The following is a 23937-nucleotide window of genomic DNA, read 5'->3' as shown; positions in this document are numbered from 1 at the left end:
CCTCCAGGTGTGCAAGTAGGAGGAACTCCTAAAAATTAATGATTGCATAGTTTCATTAAATACAGGAGCCCTGCAAAACTTTTCAACTGTTTTGAAGGGCTCCCTCAGATCAATAACTGACAACTGTATATCAATAATACACAAATAAGAACATATATTACCCTAAATTATATCTTTTTCTATAGGTTCGAGCTTTTCCCTGCAGGGTTTGTAGCCCAGCCCCGTCTGAGTGCCTGAGAACCAGATGCAGAGTAGGAGGGAAAAGCAGAGAAACTTAAATAATGGAAACAAGATTTAAATAAATACAGTGACATAATCTGTACAGTTCTTGGCAAGAAAAGAACAAGTTTGTGCTTTTCATATCCGCTTCTTCAGTAAGCAGTAAGTTTCCCTTTTAAGAAACAGCTCTAACAAACAGTCCTGATTCTTCTCCTATTAAAGTCAGGAGCAGAATCCACTCGGCTGCCACCGAAGTGCCCAGCTGAGGCATTGCTGCTTTGCACGAAATATCAAATAACAATCAAATAACTCACCAATTAACATTTTTCTCTTAGCTGCAGCTGGCATTTGGCATTAAGAAATGCACTTAAAAAAGGATGTTGGTGTAATTGCCAGTGTGTAGGGGAAGCTCTAGACCTCCTCATAGCATAGGAAAACCTTGAAAATTTATACTCTAAAACTTGAAAACACAAAGGAAAAAAAAACACCTAATCTGTTCATCTTTGTTGTTTCTAAACTGAGGACAGACACAGAAGAGAAGACTGAGACAATTCATTGTTTTGAATTGCCCAGGGCTGACAATATTGTTATTGGATTTTATTATTCTTCCGCTCCTTTTGCAGCCAAGCAATAAAGATGTGTATTTGGCACAATTCCCTTAGACAAACTTGGAAAATAAAATCTGCGTACAGGACACAGAAAAATAAACACGAGATAATGGGACAACTCGAACGGTTTGGTAATTAAAGGAAAGACAACCCAGAGCGATATCTGTACGGTATTTAATGGCAAATCATAATCTCTAACATCATTATATTATTCTGTTACCATTTATTCACACACTGTAAAATACTCTACAGTAGCTATATTTAAAAAATCCTAATTAAAGAGAGGAACACTCTGTGACAGCAGAAATAACTCAAGGGAACACGGAAAGGCTGTTTAAGTTGCCAAGTGCTATCAGTCCATCTAAACTCATCTCACACCGCATTTAGCCCTTTGTTTACACCAAAATCAGGGATCCAGAGCTGGCGTTGTGCACGTTTCCCAGTCATTCCAGTTTACACCCCAAATTATTGGCAGCACGGAGCAAACTCCAATCCAGCTCCCAGGGGGATTGCTCCTGTCTTAAATCGGTCCGAATTTGCTGCATGCCCTAAACCAGGAGGGTTTATAGCTCTTCCAACCAGGACAAAAGCAAGCAGCAGGAAGGGGAGGGTTGGACAGCACTTCCCAACTGCAGCACACCCCCAGGAACCCCCCAAACGCTCCGTGGAGCTGCATCCCAGCATCCCAGCTCCCGAGGCAGGGATGAGTTCAGCCAAAACAGTAGCACAACCAGGCACAAAGCCTGAACACCAGATGTGTCCTCCTGAGCTGCTCCCGCGTGGTGACAGGATGGAAAGAGACAGGATTAGGATCCCCCCCGAACCTCCCAAACCCTGAAGGAGTTTCGAGGTTTGTGCATGTGCAACACGGGGAAGGGCGGGATGCGCGGCTCCAGCGTGGGTTTCCCCTCGGAGCAATCAATGCAAACGAAACAGGGCAAAGACCCAGATCTGCTGTGTTTACTCTGGCAAAACTCCTCGCCGCAAACGGTGGGAGTTTTGCCTGAATAAATGAGATTTAGGGCTCAGACAGAGCCGAGATGGGGGCCCTCATGTGACATCCCTTCCTGCAGGCGAGCGGCAGAGAGGAAGGTTACCTTCCTCCTCCTCCCAGGACGTGACCACGAGCGAGCAGGCTGCTGCATGCCTCTACCTTTCTTATCCAGTAAGGAATTTCCGATCCCAAGTTCCCCTCGGTGTTCACAAAGCAGCAGCGACGCCTGCACTGTGTCACCGCTGACATCTCGTGCAAGGGCTGAGCTCTGCAGGAGCGCTGTCGGTGCCAGCCAAACAGAGCGGGTCTGGAGCTCAGGGCACAGGGAATGAATTCCCATCTGGACAGAAGTCTGGGCCGCATTCCCACCAGCCAGGAAAGGCCAAGATTTCAGCTGAAGATTTCACCCTGGAAGCCCTACTGCTCCCTTCCCCACTGCTTGCAGCATTTTAGGAGTCACCACATGTGGAGGAGGAGGAGAAAGAATTTCCAGACAGATCCCAGCAAGCCCCTGCCCTGGCAAAGGGTTGCCTACATTCAGACCCTTCATCCACTCAGATGTCCCAGTTTTCTGGGGACTGGCACCTCTTCCTATGCCAGCAGGAATTGGCAGCACTGGCAAAGGAGTCACAGTAAAGGAGCTCTTTAAGCCTCAGTGTGTAAACGTGGCTTTACATGTAAACGTGGCTCTAACTTCAAACCTCTTGGCTTTGTGCCTGCCTTTTATTCATGTTCACTTTTTTCCCTTGGCTCCCCCTGAATATACCACTATGATTTCCAGCTTATCCTTTGGGGAAAATATATATATATTTCATATATTTAGCTAAAAGGGTCATTTTCCACCCCTGCTGACTGTTGCTGCGTCATCACTGACTCGCTCATGCCAGCAAAGAGCCTGAGCCTCTATATTTTCTCTCTAGGTGTATATTACACAGCACTACAATTCTGTAAAGCAAGCTTTGGGAGGTAGGTAGCAAAATAATCCCAGAAAAAATAAACTTGTGGAAAGGTACACTGTGCTGAGACAGGGGCTGCTCTGTGCCACCCATACAGGCAGTATTTCTGTGTTTTTCTTCTGAAAAAGCTCCCTTAGGACACATCAACTGGCATTTTTGGCTCTCAGTTTCAAGTTTCCACCTTTCCTGAAGGGAATAGTATTCTCTCTTGCTTGAGAGTAGTTTTTGTTAATTGTTACTTATTTCCAGAGCCTAAAGGGTCATTTAGTAACTGACTGATGCTGCATCTTTTATTGATGCGCTCACAGCTGTCCCTAAAACAGACCATTCGTCCCTGGGACATATTCACAGCATCTCTGTCACTTAAAAAACTCTCTAAGCTAAGGGGCACATTTGCAGCTCAAGTGTACCCAGGATTCTTGAAGAGCTGGGAGTTTAACAGCATTAAAATCCTTTAAAATAGTAGGGTCAACAAAAATGAGGGGGGAAATTTGGCTGTAAAGCTTTGGGAAGCAGTTCCCAAGGAATGCATCTACTGAAAGCACATCCTCAAAATTTGGTTTGTGCTGCTCCCCTCACCATCTCCAGACAGGAAGTTTCTCCCTTTCCCAGCTGGGATTTTCAGCTGTGGTGGGGATCAGACCTGTGGCCACAGGGCTCCAAAACACGCAGGACCATGGCTTTTCCCAAACCAGCCTGGCCACAGAGCAGCATCCCAAACACCCACTGGCTGCAGTGCAAGGAAGGGCACACATCTTTGTTTCATGTTTGCAGCACTAGTGGGTGGCCAGCCCAGCAAGGAGTGGTGATGCATCACCACAGCATCACCCAGCACCCTGCCAGGCTCCTCCACATCCCTCTCACGCACGCCAAGGCACGGCGGTGATGTGGGCACTGCTTTGGGGTTTCACCTGGTCCACACTGGGCTTGCTGGGTCAAAGGCACTTCATAAGGAGCATGTGGAAGGTGTCAGTGAGCCAGCACTTAAAAAAGCATCAGTGACACAGAGCCCGAGATAAGGCACAAAGCAGAGCATCTGTGCAAGTCGCCAGGGCAGTGCGAGCACATGGGAAGGAGGGGGACTGGGCAGCTGGCCAAGGTACAGCTTCAAACCCATGTGGCACTTCTCCCGAGCAGCACACTTTACCAAGAAAGGCTTGTCACAGTCCCTGATGTCCAGAAAGGGAAGCTGAGGGGCAGGGAGCAGCACAGAGACTCACCCAAGTTCACTCAGCAGCCCAGCGGCAGAGCCGGCGCTCAGATGCAGCCCTATCCTGGCTCCCAGCCCGTGGCTCTGCCCGCCAGACGGCTTCATCCAGCCCTGGGTCACCAACAGCACAGACAGGAGGGAGGGCTGCCACAAAGACAGACAAAGGGAGGCCGTGATGGTGGCAATAACCTGCAGGAGAGACTTTTCTGGGCCTTCCTGCGCTCCCGCTGTCCGGGCAGTTACCGGCGCTTTAGCACCGAGACACAGTCCTTCTTCAGCGGCCCGATCTGCAGGTGGGCATCGACGCTCTCCAGGAAGAAGGCTGGTTTCAGCTTGCACGAGAAGAGAGAGCCAAAGTGGTGGTTGATCTTGTTCTGGAACGGGTCAGCCTTTCCCTTGGTGAAAGGGGAGACCTTGAGCTGCTGCAGGCAGGTCATCTTGGAGTCCTTGACTCCGTAGAAGGTTAAGGCCTTTTCCGAATACTCCAGGAAGACCCCGATCGTTTGGAAGAACGGCTGCTGGATGACGGACTCAAAGCCCCCAAACCAGGCCACGTAGTTCTGCCCGTTCCACTGGAGGCAGCAGGACCTGTCGTTGCGGCCCAGGCGGCCCCGGTTGTAGGCCTCCCGCGGGTCGAAGTCCTCGGCGATGACCCCGATGCTGACCCAGCCGTCGATGAGCTCCACCTCCCAGTAGTAGTTGCCCCTGTTCATGAGGTTCAAACCCAGCACCTGCTCGCAGTTGATGAAGCGGGTCGGGCTCTCCGGGTAGGGGATGGGGCACAGCACCCGCTTGGCCCCTTTGGTGCCGAACAGCTGGATGAACTTGTCAGCCGTGTCGCTGTCCAGGTCAATGATGAAGGCAACTGGGTGGGGCAAGAAGGAGAAATGAGGATGAGGAGGGAAATCCTCCCAGCCCTCCCTGCTCTGATCCCTCTGCCCCAGCCTTTGACAAATAGCATGATCCTTTCTGACTTGTCCTGTCACTCCCCTTGCTTTTAAATCTCGTGTCAAATTTCAGTCAATGAGGATCAGGGACTGAAAGAGCTGATACTCCCATAAGCAGGATGAATACAGGGCAGAGGAAGGAATAGAGGGGCTGCTCAGTGAGCTCAGCTATGATACCATGACATCAGAGCATCCACCTGACAGAGTGGTGGTAGGAAAATCCCATATAAAAGCAGATTTCAGGTAACCACAGACAAACCTGGCAGGGAGAGACCCTGAGAAGACAGGAGACCAACCAGGCACGTCACAGCTACAAACTGACCGCTCCTTGTGGTCAGCTTGCAGTGCACTGTGGCTCCCACAGGAGCAGATGCAGCCCCCAACATGCAAGGCCATATGAGAACCACCACTGGATCACAAACAGATCCAGTGGGAACAGCCCTGGATATCTGTTGCTATCGATTGCATTGCACGTCTGAACCATGGTGTGTCCCAACCCAACAGCAGCAGCAGAGCACACCAAGCTGAGCACAGATCCCAGTGGGCTGCACTGTGCCACCAAGGCAGATCTTGTCCCCTGTGGACATCCCTGTGGTGACCCCATAACCCCTGTAAGGTTGGGGGGACACACACGTGGAGTGTGGGAGCTCAAGCCCAGCCCTGCACCCTCCAGCCTCAGCCCCTTGTGCCCCACCCTGCTCAGCCACTGCATGATCCCTCTCATGCTGCAGCTGACCCTCACCAGCCCAGTGCTCTGCAGCAAACAAGGCAGATGCACAAACTCTGATCTAATTTAGTGGAGGATCCAATTTTGTCAAGGGCTGGAAGGCAGCAGGAATTACACTGGATGCCTTCAGACCCCCCGGGGCAGCTGGGCCAGCAGAACCACAGACAAGGGAAAAAAAGTATCACCAGTATAACCAGACTATGACCGTTGTCAGGAAAGCAAGGAGGCTTCCTTGTTTGCCAAGCAATATTTCCTCTGGTGGTGGCAGCGCTCCTGCCAGCTGTCGGCTCGGGATCAGCGCCGGCCGGGCATGTGGGAAGGAGAGAGGAAAGGGAAGGTGGACCTTAGCAACAACTGTCAAAGCAGAAGTCCCTCGCTTACATTTCAGGAAATAATCACGGCTCTCCAGGCAGGCGGGATTGTTTGACTTGTCTGGAAACCGGGATTCAGCCAACACTGCAGAGACAGGGACGGAAGGGTTTGCATCAGCCAAGGAACCAAACCAACAAGGGTGTTACTGCAGCATCACCCCTTGCCCAGCACCCTGGTGGTACCCAGCTGACGTGGCCCCCCGTGCCTCCTGCATCCCCACTCCCCCTGCACATCCCTGATGGCTCCCACACACAAAAGGACAGACACCACCTCTGCCACCCCAGGGAGACGGGCAGCGGGGCAAGGAACTGGCTGCAATTCCCATGGGAATCTGAGCAAATGAGTGAGGAGAGAGCTCAGGTTAAATGAGAGAGCACAGGAGAGAGCTGCCACACTGGCTTTCTATCCCTGGCAGTTTTGGGAGATCACAGCCTGCCCCATGAAGAGGATCATCTATCCTGGGAAGAAGAGTCCCCTTTCACGAGAGGCCACTTTGGCCACTTGCCCTCTCCCGCAGGGCCCTGCCTAACTCCCAGGCTGTTTGTTGCCTCTCCAGCCTCCGGTCTCTGTGGAAAAATTCACAAAACCTCAGAGGCGTAAGCCCAGACAGGGATTGTGCAACGTGCAGGGAACCCGTGCTGAGCAGCTTCCAGGGCTGGAGGGAGAGGGGCCAGTGCTCATGGGGGACATCGAGCCCACAGACATCTCCCAGCTATGCAGGGAGGAGGGGGAGGGTGATGGGGAGACCTCCAGGCAGAGGCACTGGGTGAGCACAAACCTTCCTCCATCTCCTGGTAGTTCAGCCCATCAACTCCTTTCCCCTGCAAGTGGTTCCACTGGTTTTTGCAGGCAGTGGACAGCACATCCTTCACAGCACCCACGACTTGGGTGCACTTGGTGAAGTTCAGCTCGTTCTGGAAGCTCGGAGCTGGGGAGAGCTTTTCTTCCATGGCTACTTTTAAGGCCTGAAATTCCTGAGCCAAAAAAGACGGAGTTTCAGGAGTTTTCAAACAAGCCAAAGTTGTCTCTTGTTCCGCAACCCCACCCAGCCCTGGAGGATTTGGGAACTGGCAGCTCTGATGGACTTGGCCCAAGGACAGCCTTCACAAGGGAGGAGAGCTCTTTCCCAGCCACATGTTCCTGGAACCTGCTCTTAGCTCCCTTTCAAACCTGGGCCCAGACCATGCCCACCTCACATGGAGCAGCATCTCCTCCCGAAAAGGTCTCCTCTTGCTGGGCTGTCAGGGAGGGGGGAAGGCTAGAGGGGGGCAGTGGGGCACCCCAATCTCTTGTTCTCTGCCCCTCATGCCCAGGTACCCAGCCTGGGCAGCACATCAGCTTCCCCTGAGTCACAGACAGGATGGAGGAGAAAGTCTTGGCTGCCTGGTCCTCCTGGGAGCGGGGAGGGGAGAGGACTGTGCCAACAGCAGTGAGACTCTACAGCCCACACATCCCAGGGCTCCTCGCCCCCAGCTCCTCAGGAAATGGGACAAAACCCCAAAAGACAATACTACTGGCTCCTTCTTGCCCCATCCCACCTGGAGGAAGTAGATGGTGTCAGTGCTGGTGACGTTCTCCAGGTTTTGCTTGCCCTGGGCCAGCTTGGCTCGTCTCTCCTCCTTCCAATGGAGATCAGCCTCAGCCTCCCCCAGCATGGAGCGCTCCCCGGCCTCGATGAAACCTGTCACCTCCTTCTGGAAGGTTGCCAGGACCTCAGAGGCTTCTGCAAAGAGCCTCTCGACCCTTTCCTTCTCCTTCGTGGCAGCACCCTGAGTGCAGTGAGAGAGAGGTCAGGTCCCACAGGTGAAGGTGCAGGAAGGCACCCTTGTCCCCTGCCCAGCACCCACCTCTCAGCTCTCTGGGGTCCCCCTGACACCCTGTCACTCCCTTCATCCAAGAGCTCAGATCATTTCACAGTTCACCTATCAAGGGATCTGGCTGGGCACAGCCACTTAACTGCTGCACCACGCCTGGTGTCCCCAGGCAGTGAAGTGACGTGGTGGCACAAGGGCCAAAGGGGACCAAACCCCTGTGAGCCCGAGGAGAAAAGGTGCAAGAGCCAGAGGATGTTCTGGCATAGTCCTTGCCCTGTTCCTTCTTCCAGGTTGCAAACAAAAGCAACCAGAGATGCTGTGAGGGTTAGCAGAGACGAGGAGCAAAGAATCCTCAGGGATGCTTGCCAGGGTCACTGTGGTTTTATGGAGCACGTTGCCCTGTGAGCACCAACTCTACACCCCACACACCCCAAAAGCTCACAGCCCCTTCCCCTCGCTCCCCAGCCCAGCAGAGCTGCACTAGCAGAGCAAAGCCATGGCACAGTCACCTTAATGAGCTCCACCAACTTCTTGGCCTGCGCGATGGTGACTGCCAGCTCCTCCAGCTCATTCTCCACATCGCTGAGGAATTTGGCTTGTTGGGCCTGTGGACACAAGGGACAAACACTGAGCTTTGCCCCCGATCCCACAGGGAGCTGCAGGACACCCAGCCTCTCCCTAAGTTCAGCCTTCTCTGACCACGACCTTGCTGTCAGGCTTCGAGTGAAGGATGCAGGGGGAACCATGAGTTGTTTTCCTGTTTTCTTTCCCTGCAACATCCAACCTGCAAACATCCCTTCTCCCTGGGCTGGGAAACCTTTAAAGGAGCAGCCGGGCTACAAAGGGTCATGTCCAGTTCCATGCTCCCCACCCTGGTCCCAGCAGGAAACCAAACAAACAGGAATTTGAAAGCAAACCCATCAGGCAGTGATTGCAGCAAAGCCATGTGCTCTCAGTGTGTATCCCAAGGCTGGGGAAAATACACCTGGGACTGGTGGAGAAGCTGAAAGGCAGAACTGGACCACTCAGAAACACAGCACAGAGTCCCCTGGGGGTTTCTCTTTAGGAGCAAAGCAAACCAGCTCTGGAGCACAGAGGTGCTGCATGGCTGCAAAGGAAGCACCTTCCAAACACGTCGTTTCCTGGCGTGCTATTGTTGGCGCCAGCCATTGCCCATCACGAGTTCCCTGGGGAGCCAGGAGGGCACTGCACTTCCCAGCCGGGGCAGATCCCCGCTAGTGCTCGGCCTCCTGGCCCTGCTCTCTGCAGTGCTTGTCCCCAGTGAGGGGATACAGGTGATTTCCCCGTCCATCCTTCCCAGCCTGCAGCGCAAGGGCAGTGGCAGAGGCCATCTAGGAGACGTTAAGCAGTGTCTGCTGAGGTCTGACAGCTCCCCCGGGCTGGGATCACACTCACTTTCTATTTTAAGGCACCTGATGACTAATAATGCCGACAGAAGGGTTTTCCTGCAATCCCAAGAACCCGCAAGAGAGTGGGAGCTGGCTCGGGGCTGTTTCTGTGCTCCCTGCCAGCATGTCCACAGCCCCTGGGCTCTTCCTTGGAAAAAGCAAATCCTACCAAGGTCCCCAAATGCAAACCCCTGGGCTCTTCCTTGGAAAAAGCAAACCCTACCAAGGTCCCGATGCAGGGTGTCACCACACCACAAGCCTCACAGACTCCCATCTGCCTGCAGCCCCACAGAGGCCCCACACATTTGAGGTACCACCGTCCAGGAAGGCAGCACCACGTTGGGCTTGGAGCCCCGACTCCCGGGGAGGCTCGTGGGTGTGAATTTAGGAGGTGACTCAGTCACATCTGGGAATGGGAGTGATGGAAAAAAACCCCGCTGCCAAAACGCCGGGATACAAAGGGCTGGGGGAGCGGGAGCGGCGGCCGGGCAGGCTGCCAGGAGTCGGGAAAAACCGCCTCGACGGAGCTGTGGGAACAAGACGGGGGAGGCGCGTGCCCTGTGACCGCGGGGGCGGCCACTGCAGGGTGTCCCAGGCACCCCCACCCCAGCCCTACACCCACGGGATTTCCACAGTGGGAAAAATCCCCAGGGGCCGGCTGGCAGCGGGTCCCCAGCTGCCCACCCTGTCCCCACCTCACGGGGTTCCCCGACGGCACAGCACCCTGTCCATACGGGGTGGGGTCCCCCGAGGGGTGTGGGCTACAGCACCACCCCACACACGCCATCCCACCAGCGCGGCACCTGCACACACCCCACGTGGCGATTTAGGCTCCCCGCTGGGGGCAGGGGGGCGGCATGAAACCCTCCAAGGGACGCTGCACAACCCACCCAGGACCCCCAACGCAGGGTCGCACCTCACGCGGGGGGACCTGCCGCGCACCCCCCTCCACACACCCACTCCGCACGACCTCTTGTGCTCAAGCACCGCTCCTGCTCGGGGGCAAACACGTCGTGGGCGCGAAGTGCTCGTTGGGGGCGGGCAGCCGGGCGCACACGAGGTTGCTCGGCGTGGCAGAAGCGTCGAAGGGGCTGCAGGTGGCGGGGGCACAGCCCTCCTCAGCCGGCGCAGCGGGGCACGAGGCGGTGGGCGCGGAAGGCGGGGGCGCGGGGTGCGCTAGGTGGGTCTCCGGCAGAACGACACGCAGGCACACCAGGCGCGACAAGACGGCGCGCGCGCCCGAGACCGGCGGGCACACGTCGGCACAGATCGGCCGCTCCGCCTCCCCTCGCATCCTCCTCCTAGGCTCCTGGGCCATCGCGACGGCGGGACGAGCCGCGCGGTGGCGGCCGCAGCAGCGGCAGGAGCTCGGCAGAGGGCGTTCTTGCGAGCCGAGGGACGCGGGGACCGGCTCTGGCAGAGGGGCTAGCGGGCGGCCCCGCTCCCCGCGCCGTCGGGGGGCCGGCTGGCTGGCGGAGGCCCGAGGCAGCCCTGGCGAAGTTGTGCCCGCACGGCCGCACCGGTCAGCAGTACGTCAGGCAGATGGGGGCATCCGCAGCCGAAGGACCTCGTGAGCCCGGGCAGCCAGCGCCAGCGCAAACGCCGCGGCGGAGGACGGCGGGGCACTCCCGGCGCAGATCCATCCCTGAGGGCCCCGGAGCGTCCGCGCGGTCCAAGCCCCGGGGGGGCGGGCGCTGCCGGCCCTCGCCCGCCCTCCCTCTCACGCGCCCAGCTGGGGCTCCGTCGCGCGGGGTGGGGCTGCGGCACCATCAACCCTGGACCTGGTTCCAGGCACCGCGTTACTGGGGGTGTTCAGCCCCTTGGACCTGCTTCCCAGTCACTCGTCTTCCTGGCGAGTTCTCACCCCTAGGATTTACCCCCACCGGGCATCTGCTTCCTCTCCCCGGCATCTGCTGCCTTCAGGGAGATCTCCCCCCAGCCCTCCAGGGGATGCCACCCCGATAAAGATGTACTGTCCCCCCAGCCTCTGGGGGAGGTCTGCCACCTCCTAAAGGATCTGCCCCACTGGGATCTGGACTCTTCCCAGAGTTCTGCTGCTCCCAGGGGAAGCTGCTGCCCCTCCCCAAATCTCCCATCCCGGGAAGCTGTAGCCAGCCCATTCCAAACCCACCCCAAAGGGTCTGCTGTCCTCTGTGAGCATCCCCTTACCCCAGGACCTGCTGCCACCCCACCGCTCCCCAGGAGCTGCTCCCCACCTTGAGGCCATATGGGAGGTCCTGGCCCCCCCTGTGCATAACTGCGGGTGCTTTCCTGCCAGCCCCGTGCCCTTGGACCCACATCAGCCATTCCCATGGAAAAAAGGGCTGGCTCAGTCCCTGTCCCCTCTTCCGCCAGGGCCCATAAGACACCAAGCAAAGTGCTTTGAGTGTGAGGATCTGCCTCATAAGTATGGTGTCTCCAGACCCCTCCTGTGCAGACCATTTTTTGACTTGGATAAGTTCCCAGGTCCACGCTGGCCCAAGGACAGGGCTGGGAGGGTGGGGAGGTGTGGAGTGAAGGAGGAAACATGGCAAGAAAAATCACATCTGTTCTTGCAGAAGGGGTTTGATCCTTTTAAGCCTTTTGTCCCCAAAGGAAACAATGATGTTATTCATTCCCCATGCATTCACCTGCACATCCCCAGCACCTTTGATCCCAGTGCCCAGTTTCACCCCGTTATCCCTCACCAGCGTTCCTGAGGGAGCAGGAGGAGGCGCCGGACCTGCGGTCTCGCCCTTGGAAAAGCTTCAATCAAAACTTCAGAATTTTCTTCTGTGCCAGATCAGCCTTGGGGCAGAGCCATAGGAAACCAGGTTTCCTTATCACAGTGCTGCGGTAAATAAAGGACCCTTTGGTTCTTCCGCCAGCTGGTCCCTCCAAGGGGCTGGTCCCCAACCCCTCGAGGACATGGAGGGGCAGGATGGGGCCCTGCAGGGATGGGTGCGGGAACAGGGGCACCCAGCTTCCCTCCCCTTCCCCCTATGCTGCTTGGTCCTGTATCTCCCACCAGCACTAAGGTCAAACCTGTAGGGAAATAGAGCTTTGTTGAGAAAAGCAGCATCATACAAAGAACTGCAGCATAGAATCATGAACAGTTCCTCTGCCATGTCCGAGAGTGGCAAGAGGGGACTGGGAGGGGCTGGGGGAGCAGGACCTGCCTGCATGTGAGGCTGGGCGAGCACAGGGCTCCCTCTGCATTGCTCCACAGCACTCTGTGGCAGCAGCACCCTTTCTACGCTCTCCCTCACCCCAAATATTCTCCAGGCTTGGGAGGTTTGGCAGGGATAGGAGAAAGGGAAAAACTTAATTCTTTCACTCCCTGTTTCCCCCTCCCTTGCTCCGTCTGCAGGGACAGGCACCCACATGTGCCCCCACACACAGTGACCAGGGGCTTTGCCCACAGGGTGAGCTCCAGCCCTGCCTCCTTCCACTTCCCTTCGTCAGCAGCGTATATTTGCATATGCAGATTAAATCGGTTAATTTTCATGTCTGTCCTCATCAGCTCTCATTAAAATCGGTATCGAGGTCCCTCCTGCACTGTGACAGGTCCTGGTTGCAGGTTGGCTGTGGCACCAGCCGGGCTGATGGATCAGTGTGGCGGCTCTAGCTCGGTCCCTCCAGCACAGCGTCACCACTCGGCCCTCACACAGCCAAAACACAGGGTAGAGGGGCTTCGTGAAGACATCGTGGAAGGAGTGGATGAGCTGCATCCTCTCCCCGAGGCCGTAGAAGGAGAGGAGCCCCTTGCCATAATCCAGGCTGACCCCCAGGTTCTTGTACAGCTGCTCCTGGATTTTCTCCGCCTGGCCGTTATGCCAGGCCAGGTAACAATCCTCCCGCACCTGCAGCCCCCACGAGCCCCCGTCCAGCCCGATGTTGAACTTGTGGCCCCGCTGCTGCTCCCAGGGGAGGCCCCAGTAAGTCACCCCCAGGATGACGGAGTGGCTGGAGATCTCCACCTCCCAGTAGTGGTGTCCTGAGCCGTAGCTCTGCGTGCACAGCACCTGCCAGGGCTCGAAGCGGGGTCCCTGTCCCCTGTACATAGGGGTGGTGCAGTGCTTGGCTTTCCGGGCACCTCTCGACAGCTCCAGGTACTTGTTGACCGTCTCGGGATCGAAGGTCAGGTTGCGGTGGTCTGGGAAGAGCAACAGCATGGGTGGGGCTGAAAAGATTCATCAGATCTTTATGCCCCTGGTGTGACACACCCCCCCCAGCAGTGATGGGGTTTAAACTGTGTAGGGCTGGCTCCCGAAACAGAAGGGAACAAGTTTGTTTGGAGGGGAAGGTGAGCGAGGTGAGATGAGATACCTGCCCTGGAAGGGAGAGAAGCAGCCCAGAGAGAGCTGGCAAGGCACTGAGACACGATGCTTCACACAGTCCTTGCACAGCCCAGCTCACAGCCAACAAATACCAGCGGCTCCATGGCCATTTTGGAAGAGATCTTGGTTTTATGAGCAAAAAAATACGAGCGTGGGTGGCGAGGGGGGGGAGAAAACCAGGCAAATAAATATAGTATTGCAGGGAGTTACTCTCCTGTGCATGGGCTGTTGTAACTCCTGCCATGGGCATTCACTGGTCACCAGCACATCACCTTCCTCCCACAGCAACCTGGCCCACAGCTCACTGGGCTCCTGCCTTCTGCCCATAAATAACGGGGGTTTTCCTATTAATAACCCTAAGAACGTTTTTTGTGGGACTAATAAAAGGAATTAAAGGTCCCATAGGCAGTGATTGCCTCCCTGGTAAGAGTGACGTGACCAACATTCCCTGAACTTTGCCCAACCCTCTTCCCAACAGGGAGGAGATGGGAAAAGGGCAGTGAGGAAATCCCTAAGGAACTGGAGCAGGATGGGCCCGGGAAGGGGATATGAAGGACTGTGACAGGGAATGCTGAGGCCATATCCCTGGATAGAGAGCAACGACTGCAGGTAGGGCACTGGACTAGGGCTGTGCCGTGCAGGGCAGTGACTGATCCAATGCCAGGCAGCTCCAGTTTCCAGGGGAAAGCACTCCCTGGTGCTGCTAATCCCCCTAATAAGCCCTTTCATACACACACACAATGTCCCCCAGCCCATCCACCCCATCCCGCATTTAGGGAGAGAGATTGGCAGAACCGTGGAAGGAACCCCTGTCCCCGCAGCCACAACCATCCTTCTCCCAGGGAGGAGCCCAGCTTGGTGACATCTCTGCCTGCTGGGGACCCCAGCTGGGTCCCCCTGTCCCTCCAGGCCCTCCTGTGCTCCTCACCTTTCAGAAGCTCAGCTCGGAGCTGGCACCTGGGGAGAGGATTCAAGACCTTCACCGCCGGCGCCTGGGGATGCACTGGGCCTGTGGAGGATGGGAACAGGCATTTTGAGTGATGCCACCCAAAAAGCTTGTTTCTTCCTGGCTTCATGGGAGGGGGAGGAGGAAGAGGAAGTCCATCATATCCAAGCCTGGAAGCAGGCATGTGCCCACTTGTTTCAGCATTCCCAGCAAGGAGGGGACATGGGGAAGCCACCCAGTTCATCCCACCCCACCTGCTGAACAGTAGATGTGTCCCCATCCCAACCCCCTGAGCCTGACAACCGAGTCCCTGTCACCATGATGTGGGCCAGGCTGGGATTCAGGATGACTCGGTGGCCCTGAGAGCAGTAGGACTACCTTGGCCAGCAGGACTGGGGGCTTTGGGGGCCCCAGAGCCGGGCAGGTCCTCCAGCAGGAGCCTGGAGATGCCGGTGAGGATGTCAGAGATGGGCTTGATCACATGAGCCACATCAAACTCCACGGGGACCAGTGCCTCTGGGCTCTCCAGAGGTGGGAGAAGGGGGAACTCCTGTGGACAGACACACAGACAGCCATGCACCAGCCTGGGGAGGACTGTGCAAATCCATGTGCACACACTGTGACTCCCCAGTGGGTGACAGCGGGATCACAGCACTGCCCACACAAATCCCACCAGAACAGCTCTTCCCCACAGCCCCATCACATCCCTGAGCCAGGCTGAGGATGTGTTCCCCCTGGGAAAGGGGCTGAACACACCTCTGCCCTCACTGAAAGGGTGCAGGGCTGGCAATGCCCAGGCACAAGAAGGGACACAGCGTCAGGATGGTACCTGGAGGAAGGTCCTGTGGTCAGGGCAGGCCAGCAGGCTCTGAGCCCTCTCCCTGTGCTGGCTGAGGACATCCAGCCTGTCCTTCAGGAGGCTCCAGTTCTCCTCCACGCGCCCCAGTGCCACCACCTGCTCTTGCTCGATCCTGGCCACCGACTGACCCTCGAAATCCTCCAGAGATTTCTTCAGGTGGGACAATTTGCTCTGGATCTGAGATTTGAGCTCCTCGGAGGAGTCCTGGGTAGGGAAGAGCCATGAGAGCCAGTGTGCTCCCACCCACGTGCCCAGCACAGAGGTGGCCACAGCACTACCTTGATGCTGCGTGTTTGCTCCTCCAGCTCCCGCATCGCCCGCTCAATCCGCTTCGATTCCTCCTGCGCTTTTTCCAGGGACTCTTTCAAAATGATCTGTGAAGAGAGGCACCAATACAGAATCAAAAGACCCCCAAGGTCATTAAGTCCAACCTTTGGCTGAACACCACCAACTAATCCACAGCACTAAGTGCCATGCCCAGTCCTTTCTTCCAGTTGTGTCCCATTGCATATCCTGCAGTACAGCACTGCTGCCCACCTGGCCCCCAGGAGCCCTCTCAGGGCTGCAGGACAAGGCTAATGGGGAGGGAGAAGCCTTGGGAAGGGGACACTGCATCAGGGTCACCAAGAAGTGATTTTCTGTGCTGTCTTTCACCTCTTTTTTATCTGTTTTCTCTAGATCAGAGGATCATAAACACATGTATCACCGTTCATCCAGCGCTGCTGGATTTACCCAGCTCGCTGCTGCTCCTGACAGCACCTGGTTTCTCAGAGAGCAGCAGGGCACTGGTGGCACCTCCTGGCAAACCCCCTGTTCAGCTTAGGCCGAGCACAACCTGGCACCCGGAGGCACATCACATCCCCCTAGCAGGGCACGGGGCAGTGAATGCCCGAGCTGCTGTGACTCCCCTTGCTCGCTCTCCCATCGCCCCATCCCTGCCGCCCATCGTCCCCACCTGCTTTTTGGACCGTTCCTTCTCGAAGAGCTCCAGCCGGTGCCCCTGGCACTGCCGGACGATGCAGACGCAGCAGATGCAGCGCCGCTCGTCCTCGCAGTACAGCTCCAGCGGGCGCCCGTGCTGCCGGCACAGCTCGCCCGGGGCCACCTCGCACCTCCCCGCGCCCGCGCCCCGCGCGTCCCCGTCCCTCGCCAGCTCCACCACGCTGTACAGGGTGACGTTCTTCTCCAGCTCCGGGCACTGCTCGAAGTCCCTGCGGCACTCGGGGCATGTATAGCCCTTCTCGGCCCCGGCGGGCGCCCGCTCTTGCTTGTGCCAGTGGTCGCTGATGCAGCGCTTGCAGAAGTTGTGGCCGCAGGGCAAAGTCACGGGCACCCTGAACAGGTCCAGGCAGATGGAGCACACCAGCTTCTCCTCCAGCTTCAGCGAGACGAGGGATGCCATCCTGCCTGTGCCGGGGATCGGGGCGAGGAGCCGGGGAAACAGAAACTCAGCTGTGCAGGGGAGGAGGAGATGGTGACGCTGTGCCCGGAGGCGGGTCAGGGCTCCCAGCCGGACGTGCTCTTAAAGAGACACCCAGTGGGTGCCCGCTGGCCACGCTGGGTGTGCCACACGCTGGGGAGACGAGGTGACAGGGAGGGTTGGAGCTGCTCCCCTCGGGGAGAGGGAGGGCTGTGAAGCAGAGCAGGAGGCTCTGGAGAGGATGGAATGCTGCAGTGGCAGCACAGGGACACACGCAGGGGGCTGACAGGGATCAGATCAACGTGACCTCCGTGAATGTGCTTGCACAGGTATATATCGATGTGCAGCTGGATTTCATTCTTTTATTGCCCTTTCAGGGAACTCCCAGGCATCCTCACCTCTGCCAGGGCTGGATCCCCTAGCACAGCACGGCAGCTCCCCCTGGCACAGAGACCTCGGTAGAGTGAGAACCAGCAGAGAGAGGCACCCACCGCTGCTGCAGCCACGTGTCACCTCCCTCTGCAGCGACACGGCTGTGACACACCCGCACCAGCCAGGGCCACATTCCACCCTTGCATCGTTCCATTTTGAACTCCAGCTCCTGCTGTTTGCGCATGTCCCCGTGCACACCCACCACACCTTTTCCTACGAACTTCCTTGCAACACCCATGTGCATCAGCACCCTGAAACACAACAAAGATGTCACCTGGGCCACCAGTCCCTGCTCAGGGGGCAGGTGGAGCCTTCTGTGTGAGTGTCTGTGCACTGCACACCTTCACCTTGTCACACAGTTCAGTTTCAGGAGGAGCACCACCCAACCCTTATCTCTGTACTCTCTGCTGTGCTACTGCTTGCACGCACTCCCAGGCTGCTGACACTGCAGGATAACCTCACTTGGCAGCAGCTCTGCAGCCTCCCCTCATGAACAGCTTCACTTTCACCTGCACAGGTGAGGGGAAGCAGGGAGCAGGCCTGTGGTGCAGCCAGGGTGCTCACCAGGGGGCTCTTGGATTGTTGGAGCAGCTTCTGTACCACAGGTAGGCTCAGAGCCACCCCCCAGACCACCCCTGGGACCTGTCACAACTCCCTGCACGTTCCAGCAGAGCTTCAGTCCCCAAGACATTTCCTTGGGCTGGATCTACAAATTCTGACCAAATGTTCAAAGCTCAGAGAAGGGCATAACACAACCTGTGGGCACCCCTCCAACACCCTCCCCCAGGCTTAAACCAGACCCCAGAACTCTTCAGGATGGGAGGGGAGTTCAGGGAGCTCCAGGGAAGCTGTAACAACCTGGAGTACGAGCAGTAAGGGGACACTTCAGCCCAGTCTCAGGTGTTTGCTGGAGGCTTTCATTTCCTGAGGAAAAGAGGACCTGCAGAGAAAGTCACTGGGAAGCAGAGCTGGGAACAGGCAGCTTTAACAGCAGGAGCACGTTGGTATTTTGGGGATTAAACATGTGAACAGGGAGAGCCCTGGAGAGCACAGCAGAAAGCAGAGGAACTCCACAGCCTCGGAGCAGGACCAGCAGCAGCAGTGCCAGGACACCACCACAGGTCTGCCCCAACCCCAGCAGCTGTGCTTGTGCTCCACCTGTCCACACCAGGTACATCCTGTCCAGGGAGTGAGGGGAAGGACACTGAGGTCCATGTGCTTGGGCAGCTGAAGCCAGATCCACAAACACTGACCTTGTGCAGGTTTACCACCTGTGTAGCCAAACACTTCCCAACCCACAATATCCAAGAGGGAAAGTGGTCCCAGCCAGGCGAAGGGCTGCCCTTCTCCCCTGCACCCTGCTGAGCTCCCCAGCTCTGTGCCAGCTGGCTGGGATAACAGGCTCTTCCCAATAAAGACAGCTCTGCCAACACTTCTCAGAGTGTGTTTAATCAGGCTCATCTCTCCAAGGGGACTGCACAAATAAAGGCTGACACAGCCCTGAACTGCAGCGCTGTTAAGAGGAGGAAATCCAGGCTGGCCTGGCTCTGTTTGTTCCCTAAACAGGCAAAAGGAGAACTGTGATCCGTGCAGAGAAGCAAGGCAGGGCATCTCTGGGGGGACTCTACCCTGCCAGCCACTGATCAGCTCTGCTGCAGAATCGGGAGCAAGATTTCAGCCTGGATTCACTTCGAATGTCCTCGTTAAGCAGCCTCTTGACCATGCAGCTCCAGCACTGTGAGCACCTGCTGCCCTTGCCTGCCTTTCCCAGGGGATCTGGGAGCTGAGGGGCTGAGACTTTGTCACCTCCCTCCAGAGGCACTGAGGGAGTGCACAAAGCTGGGAGGCAGCATCCCAGTGGGCACAGAGCGCTGGGAGGGGGCCAGCTCCTAGTAAATGCCGTAGGTGGGCTCCTCCGTGTCCCGGTACCTGTCCAGGTACCTCAGGGGCTGCTGGCGCGGGAACTTCAGCTGGCGAGGGTGGTACACGGGCGGGCGCACGAACTCGAATATCGGCTCCCTCATGTCTGCAAAGGAGGGACCCACAACCTCAGCACGAGGCCTCAGATCCCAACCCAGGCCCCCTTCCACCCCCACGGGAACAGGGCTGCTCATTCCAAGCAGCCTTTTAGAGGTTGTTCCCTCAGATTGCCGTTTGGAGGAGGGTGGCTCAGGGAGGACCCAGTCCATGCCGATCCCAGACACATCCCAGGCCTGAGCGAGAGCCTGCAGCCACATGGGATCGTGTCCCACCCGCCCCTCCAGCATCCCCACACACTGCATTCATTCCTTACTGAGCAGCTGATGGAAGATGGAAGTGACAGAGCTGTCCCACCGACACTGGAAGAAGGCCAGCCCTGCCGGGGTCATGGCATCCTCGTGCTTTCTGTAGAAGTCAAACGTGCTGAAGGTTCTCATCTTGAGGCTGTAGCTGGAAACAAGACACAAGCACAAGGGCTGAGGTGAACCTCTCCCTGCAGCAGCATCTTGGGAGGCAACTACTGCTCCACATCACCCCAGAGCCTATGAAACATAGGGAAAATGGAGCCAGCAAAAGGAAATCTCCCAGTGTCTCCAGCTCTGTGCACATTTCTGCCCCAGTCCAGTTCCACAGCAACAGGACTCTGTAGGGCTGGGATTGTGGCTGCAAGGGACACACAAACCCAAAGCAGCCCTGGAGAACCCTGTGGAGTGATAGGAACTGCCCTCCTACCGCAGTGACAGGCAGATGAACACAACAAGCAGCAACAGCAGAATTACCACGGTGTCGGCCGAGTGTCCTCGCGGAAGTCGATGGGATGGTCTTGCTTGAAGAGAAGGAAGATGAAGCGATGGTAGCCAGTCCCCATGGCAGGGAAGGGGGGCAGGTAGTGGCAGATCTCCTTTCCTGACTTGATGTCATTGCCTGGGATGTTGGTTCTGAACACAAAGACATTTACTTTGCTGTGTATCCACTCGTTTCCCTCCAGCAGATTCACCCAGGGTTGCGAATCGCTCTGCCACGTTTTGAGGTGACTTCTGCCCCATTTGATAAGGGAACAGATAGCAGAGGCTGCTTTCATTGGAGGAAAAATCCCATCCAGTGATTGCAATGCCAAACAGCAGCAACACCTGGAACTCCTGCATCTTCAGCAGGACCCAGAACAGGGGGCTACAGGAGCTCATGGCAGGGGCACCAGGGAAAGCCACGGATTCCCAAGCTGTTGGGGGAGTTCCTGCCCACACCCTGAGCACAGGGCATGTGGCTCTGTTGTACTCACATCAGCCAGTGCAGGTACTCCGAGTCTGTGTCCCTTAGATGTCCATCTGCCAACACACAACAGAGAAAGGTGACTTAGGGACCCCCTGGTGTTTGCATTGACCCCAAAGTGAGAATGCTCAGACCTGCTTTGATCAGAGGGAGCACCTTGAAACCTCCCAGCATTCCTTTCCTATCACAAAAGGAGCTCATTGCTATAGGATTGAGTTTAAAATGAGGAGCAAAGAACTCTGCAGATCTAATTCTGAGATTCTTGGAATATTCTCAGTCGGCTGCTTCCCTTCACTGTGCCTTGGTTTCTCAGGGTGAACAGTGTCAGCAAACCTGCCTTCCAGGCAGACTGACAAGGGAGAGGAATTTTGGGATGGGAGTCAGGGAATTGTTGGTGTGATACAGGTCCTGTTGTGTCACTGTTCTCTCTCTTAACTGCTACAGATATGGGGAGGCTACAGTCTTGCCTACATATTACATGTCCCTCCCTAGCAGATATCACATCACCTTTGACTATGCAGCCAAAAGAAACAGGAGTTAACCAAAAGTAGAGTGAAACAACCCAGTTTAAATGTGGTTTTTTTAAAGAACTCTCTGCTTACCTGGATTTGTGAGCAACAAAGTCCAGAGGGAGCCTTTATCTGCCTCGTATGACACTGCAGGGGGACTGGAAGCCTAAAAGGGCAACATAAAGAGAAGGTAAATCACTCAAACAACAGATTCCATGAATTTGTCACAGGCAAGGCTCGAAAACAACAAAGACTGGGCACAGCCAGGCCACTGGAATCCAGCTCCACCTGGATTGCCCCCAGAGCATTAATAACCATCAGCCTGCTAACAGACAACCATCCTGCTGCAAATATCTGTCCTTATCAGGTCCATCAAATACATTTCCTTCAGCACAGAGGAAATACTGCAGTAAAAGGAACACTGGAAGCATCTGACAGAAACAGACAGACAGGAACAGGCCTCCCACGGGGTCCAGGCTGTTCCCAGCCCCCCTCACGCACCTCTGACGGAGTCACCATGTTCCCATAGTAGACTGGCACGAGGTACTCATCCTCTTGGCTGTAGTGCACCCTCAGGGCCACCCATGGGGTGAAGGTGGCCCCCTTGAACAGGTCCCTGAACACCCCGCAGTGCTCGGCCACGCGCTGCTTGTGGAACGGGCCGCTGGTCCTCTCCCACTCTGCCCTCACCTCATCGAGGGGAATGAGCACTGCAGGGAAACAGGAAGGCTGCAGAGGCACAGCTGGGCACTGGGGCAGCCAGGGCAGGGAGGGGGTGGTGGGGCACTGACCCGTCTGGAGCCGCGCTGCTCTCTCCATCTCAGCGTTCTGGCGGTTCCCCCTCAGGATCACCTTTCTCTCCCTCATCCCCTTGGCCCGTGACACCCTCTTACGTGGCAGGCTGATGTCTGTCTGTGGCTCTTCAGATGGGGTGAAAAGATCACACAGGTGAAACATGTGAGCACCCAAAACAGCCAAACACAACACTCTGCGAAATGTCTGAAAGTGTGGGAAAGAGGCACAAACTTCCAGACATCAGGATCGTGGAATCACAGAATGGTCTGGGTTTGGAGGGACATTAGAGACCACAGAGTTCCAAACCCTGCCATGGGCAGGGACACCTTTCACTAGAAAAGACTTGAAAGGATGATCAGGACTTGATTCTGCACCTCCAGGCTCCTCCTCCTCCTTCCCCAGCTCATCACCCTCCCATTCCCAGCTTTGGGACTGGGAGCAGCCCAACTGTCATTTGCTGCAGGTCTGGAACTCTGTATCCTGCTCTGCTCTCCGTGGTACTACTGAGGCTCCAAGGAATCATTTCTTTGCTTTGTGACTTTTGGCAGGTCCTGGCCAGCCTCCCTCCTGGAAAACTGCCACCCCTTTCCCCAGGAGACATTTGCACTGTGCAAGGGCTGACCTTGTCCCAGAGCTCCTCAGAGGGCAGGTCTGGGGGCAACCCCATGTCCCCCAAAGCAGCTTCCCAGCCCTCCAGCAGCCCCTCCCAGGGTACCTTTGGGGGGGTTGGTGTGCTGATGGTACGTCTTCCACCACCGGGGCTTCCTGCTCTCCTTCTCCGCCAGCCGGAAGTACCGGGTGAAGCTCCGGTATTTCTCCAGGGCATCCAAGTTACTGACGTCGATGTCCTCGTTGGGCATCGGCCCCAGGGGGGCTGCCCTCTTCCAGAGCACGGCTGTGGGGGAACAGAGAGAGAGGAGTGAATGTGGAACAGCAGCATGATCCAGGCTGTGCCACCCCCATCTCCCACAGCCACATTCCCAGAATCATAAAATCAACTGGGCTGGAAAAGACCTCCGAGATCATCGACCTTGATCCAACCCCGCTGTGGTTACCAGACTATGGCACTGATGACACATCCAGTCTCTTCTTAAAAACCTCCAGGGATGGTGACTCCATCACCTCCCTGGGCAGCCCATTCCAATGTCTGATCACTCTCTCTGGAAGAAATTTCTTCCCAATGTCCAACCTAAACCTGCCCTGGCACAGCTTAAGATCGTGCCCTCTTGTCCTACTGCTGGTTGCCCAGGAGAACAGACCAACGCCCAGGATCACAGGATGGGACACCTTGGAAGGGACCACAGTGTCTCATCTGGTCCCACCTCCCTGCTCCAGCAGGGCCATCCCAGAGCACACAGCACAGGGTTGTGTCCAGATGGTTCTGGGATATCCCCAGGGAGGAGACTCCACACCCTTTCTGGTCTCTGTTCAGGGCTGGGTCACTGCACAAGGAAGAACATCTTCCTCGTGTCCAGATAGAGCTTCCTGGGCATCAGTTCCTGCCCGTTCCTCTTGTGCCATTGAGGGCCCCCCCCAGCAGAGCCTGGTCCATCCTCTGCCCCCTCCCTGCAGACCCTGGCACACACTGGGGAGTGTCTCAGTGTCTCTGGAGGCTGAACAGCCCCAGTTCCCTCAGCACTGGGCCCAGTACTGAACCCTGGGGGACACTGCTGGTGACAGGGCCTGGCGTTCGGGACCCAGGCGTCCGGGAGCGCTCCTCCCGCCTCTCCAGTCCCCTCCAGACCGGTCCCAGCCCTCTGCCCCCCTCACCGGCCGTTCCGAAGCTCCGCCCGCCCCGGGCCCCGCGCACGGCCGCGCTCAGCAAGGGCGCCGCCATCTTGTGCGCCGGGCTGGGGGAAGGACCCCGTTACCATGGCGACGGGCGCGCGTCGCGCAGCCCTGACTTGAAGGCCCCGCTGCTATGGGGCTGCCCCTCGCAGTGCCTGCTGCCCCACTGACTCGGGCCGTCCCCGCGGGCATCGCGGCGGGGCTGCCCCTGGCAGCGCCTGGTTAGAAACGTCTCCGCAGCCCCCGGGCTCCCCTTCCCCCCCGAGGGAACTATCCCAGACCCTCCTTCATGCCATGGGCAGGGCACATACCAAAGCTGGGTACAGGACAAGGCCCTGCTCCTGCCTCGTTTTTTGTACTTCAG

General features: G+C 56.8%; 2 protein-coding genes across 2 annotated transcripts; both read right to left on the bottom strand.

Annotated features, from left to right (window-relative positions):
* Positions 1 to 985: 985 nt before the first annotated feature.
* Positions 986 to 16849, bottom strand: TRIM47 (tripartite motif containing 47). The gene is made up of 13 exons (XM_029960073.1): positions 16336 to 16849; positions 15659 to 15754; positions 15351 to 15584; positions 14900 to 15071; positions 14504 to 14584; positions 12760 to 13391; positions 10244 to 10721; positions 9571 to 9662; positions 8357 to 8452; positions 7572 to 7802; positions 6812 to 7007; positions 6043 to 6117; positions 986 to 4852 (listed from the first exon to the last, which is right to left on the bottom strand). Exons 1-13 carry the CDS (start codon positions 16780 to 16782, stop codon positions 4227 to 4229), a joined length of 3456 nt encoding a protein of 1151 aa, XP_029815933.1. The 5' UTR covers positions 16783 to 16849; the 3' UTR covers positions 986 to 4226.
* Positions 16850 to 18660: 1811 nt separating this feature from the next.
* MRPL38 (mitochondrial ribosomal protein L38) lies at positions 18661 to 23639 on the bottom strand. The gene is made up of 9 exons (XM_018073118.2): positions 23556 to 23639; positions 22501 to 22680; positions 21782 to 21910; positions 21492 to 21700; positions 21084 to 21156; positions 20492 to 20537; positions 19992 to 20150; positions 19526 to 19662; positions 18661 to 19258 (listed from the first exon to the last, which is right to left on the bottom strand). The coding sequence occupies exons 1-9, from the start codon at positions 23620 to 23622 to the stop codon at positions 19122 to 19124; spliced, it is 1137 nt and encodes a 378-aa protein (XP_017928607.1). The 5' UTR covers positions 23623 to 23639; the 3' UTR covers positions 18661 to 19121.
* Positions 23640 to 23937: the final 298 nt, after the last annotated feature.

Source organism: Manacus vitellinus, unplaced genomic scaffold, assembly GCF_001715985.3.
Source record: "Manacus vitellinus isolate BGI_N305 unplaced genomic scaffold, ASM171598v3 scaffold_24_pilon, whole genome shotgun sequence".
NCBI lineage: Eukaryota > Metazoa > Chordata > Aves > Passeriformes > Pipridae > Manacus > Manacus vitellinus.
The sequence above is the reverse complement of the archived record's forward strand: the minus strand, read 5'-3'. Positions and strand labels throughout refer to the sequence as shown.

Coding starts and splice junctions, on each gene's coding strand:
- TRIM47 (XM_029960073.1), bottom strand. CDS start 16,782: ATGGCATCCCTCGTCTCGCTGAAGCTGGAGGAGAAGCTGGTGTGCTCC. Junction 15,072..15,350: donor ACCACAGGACCTTCCTCCAG/GTACCATCCTGA, acceptor GTCTGTCCACAG/GAGTTCCCCCTTCTCCCACC. Junction 4,853..6,042: donor CCGTGATTATTTCCTGAAAT/GTAAGCGAGGGA, acceptor TGCCCCACCCAG/TTGCCTTCATCATTGACCTG.
- MRPL38 (XM_018073118.2), bottom strand. CDS start 23,622: ATGGCGGCGCCCTTGCTGAGCGCGGCCGTGCGCGGGGCCCGGGGCGGG. Junction 21,911..22,500: donor GCACACCAACCCCCCCAAAG/GTACCCTGGGAG, acceptor CCCCATCTGAAG/AGCCACAGACAGACATCAGC. Junction 19,663..19,991: donor GACACTCGGCCGACACCGTG/GTAATTCTGCTG, acceptor TCTTGTTTCCAG/CTACAGCCTCAAGATGAGAA.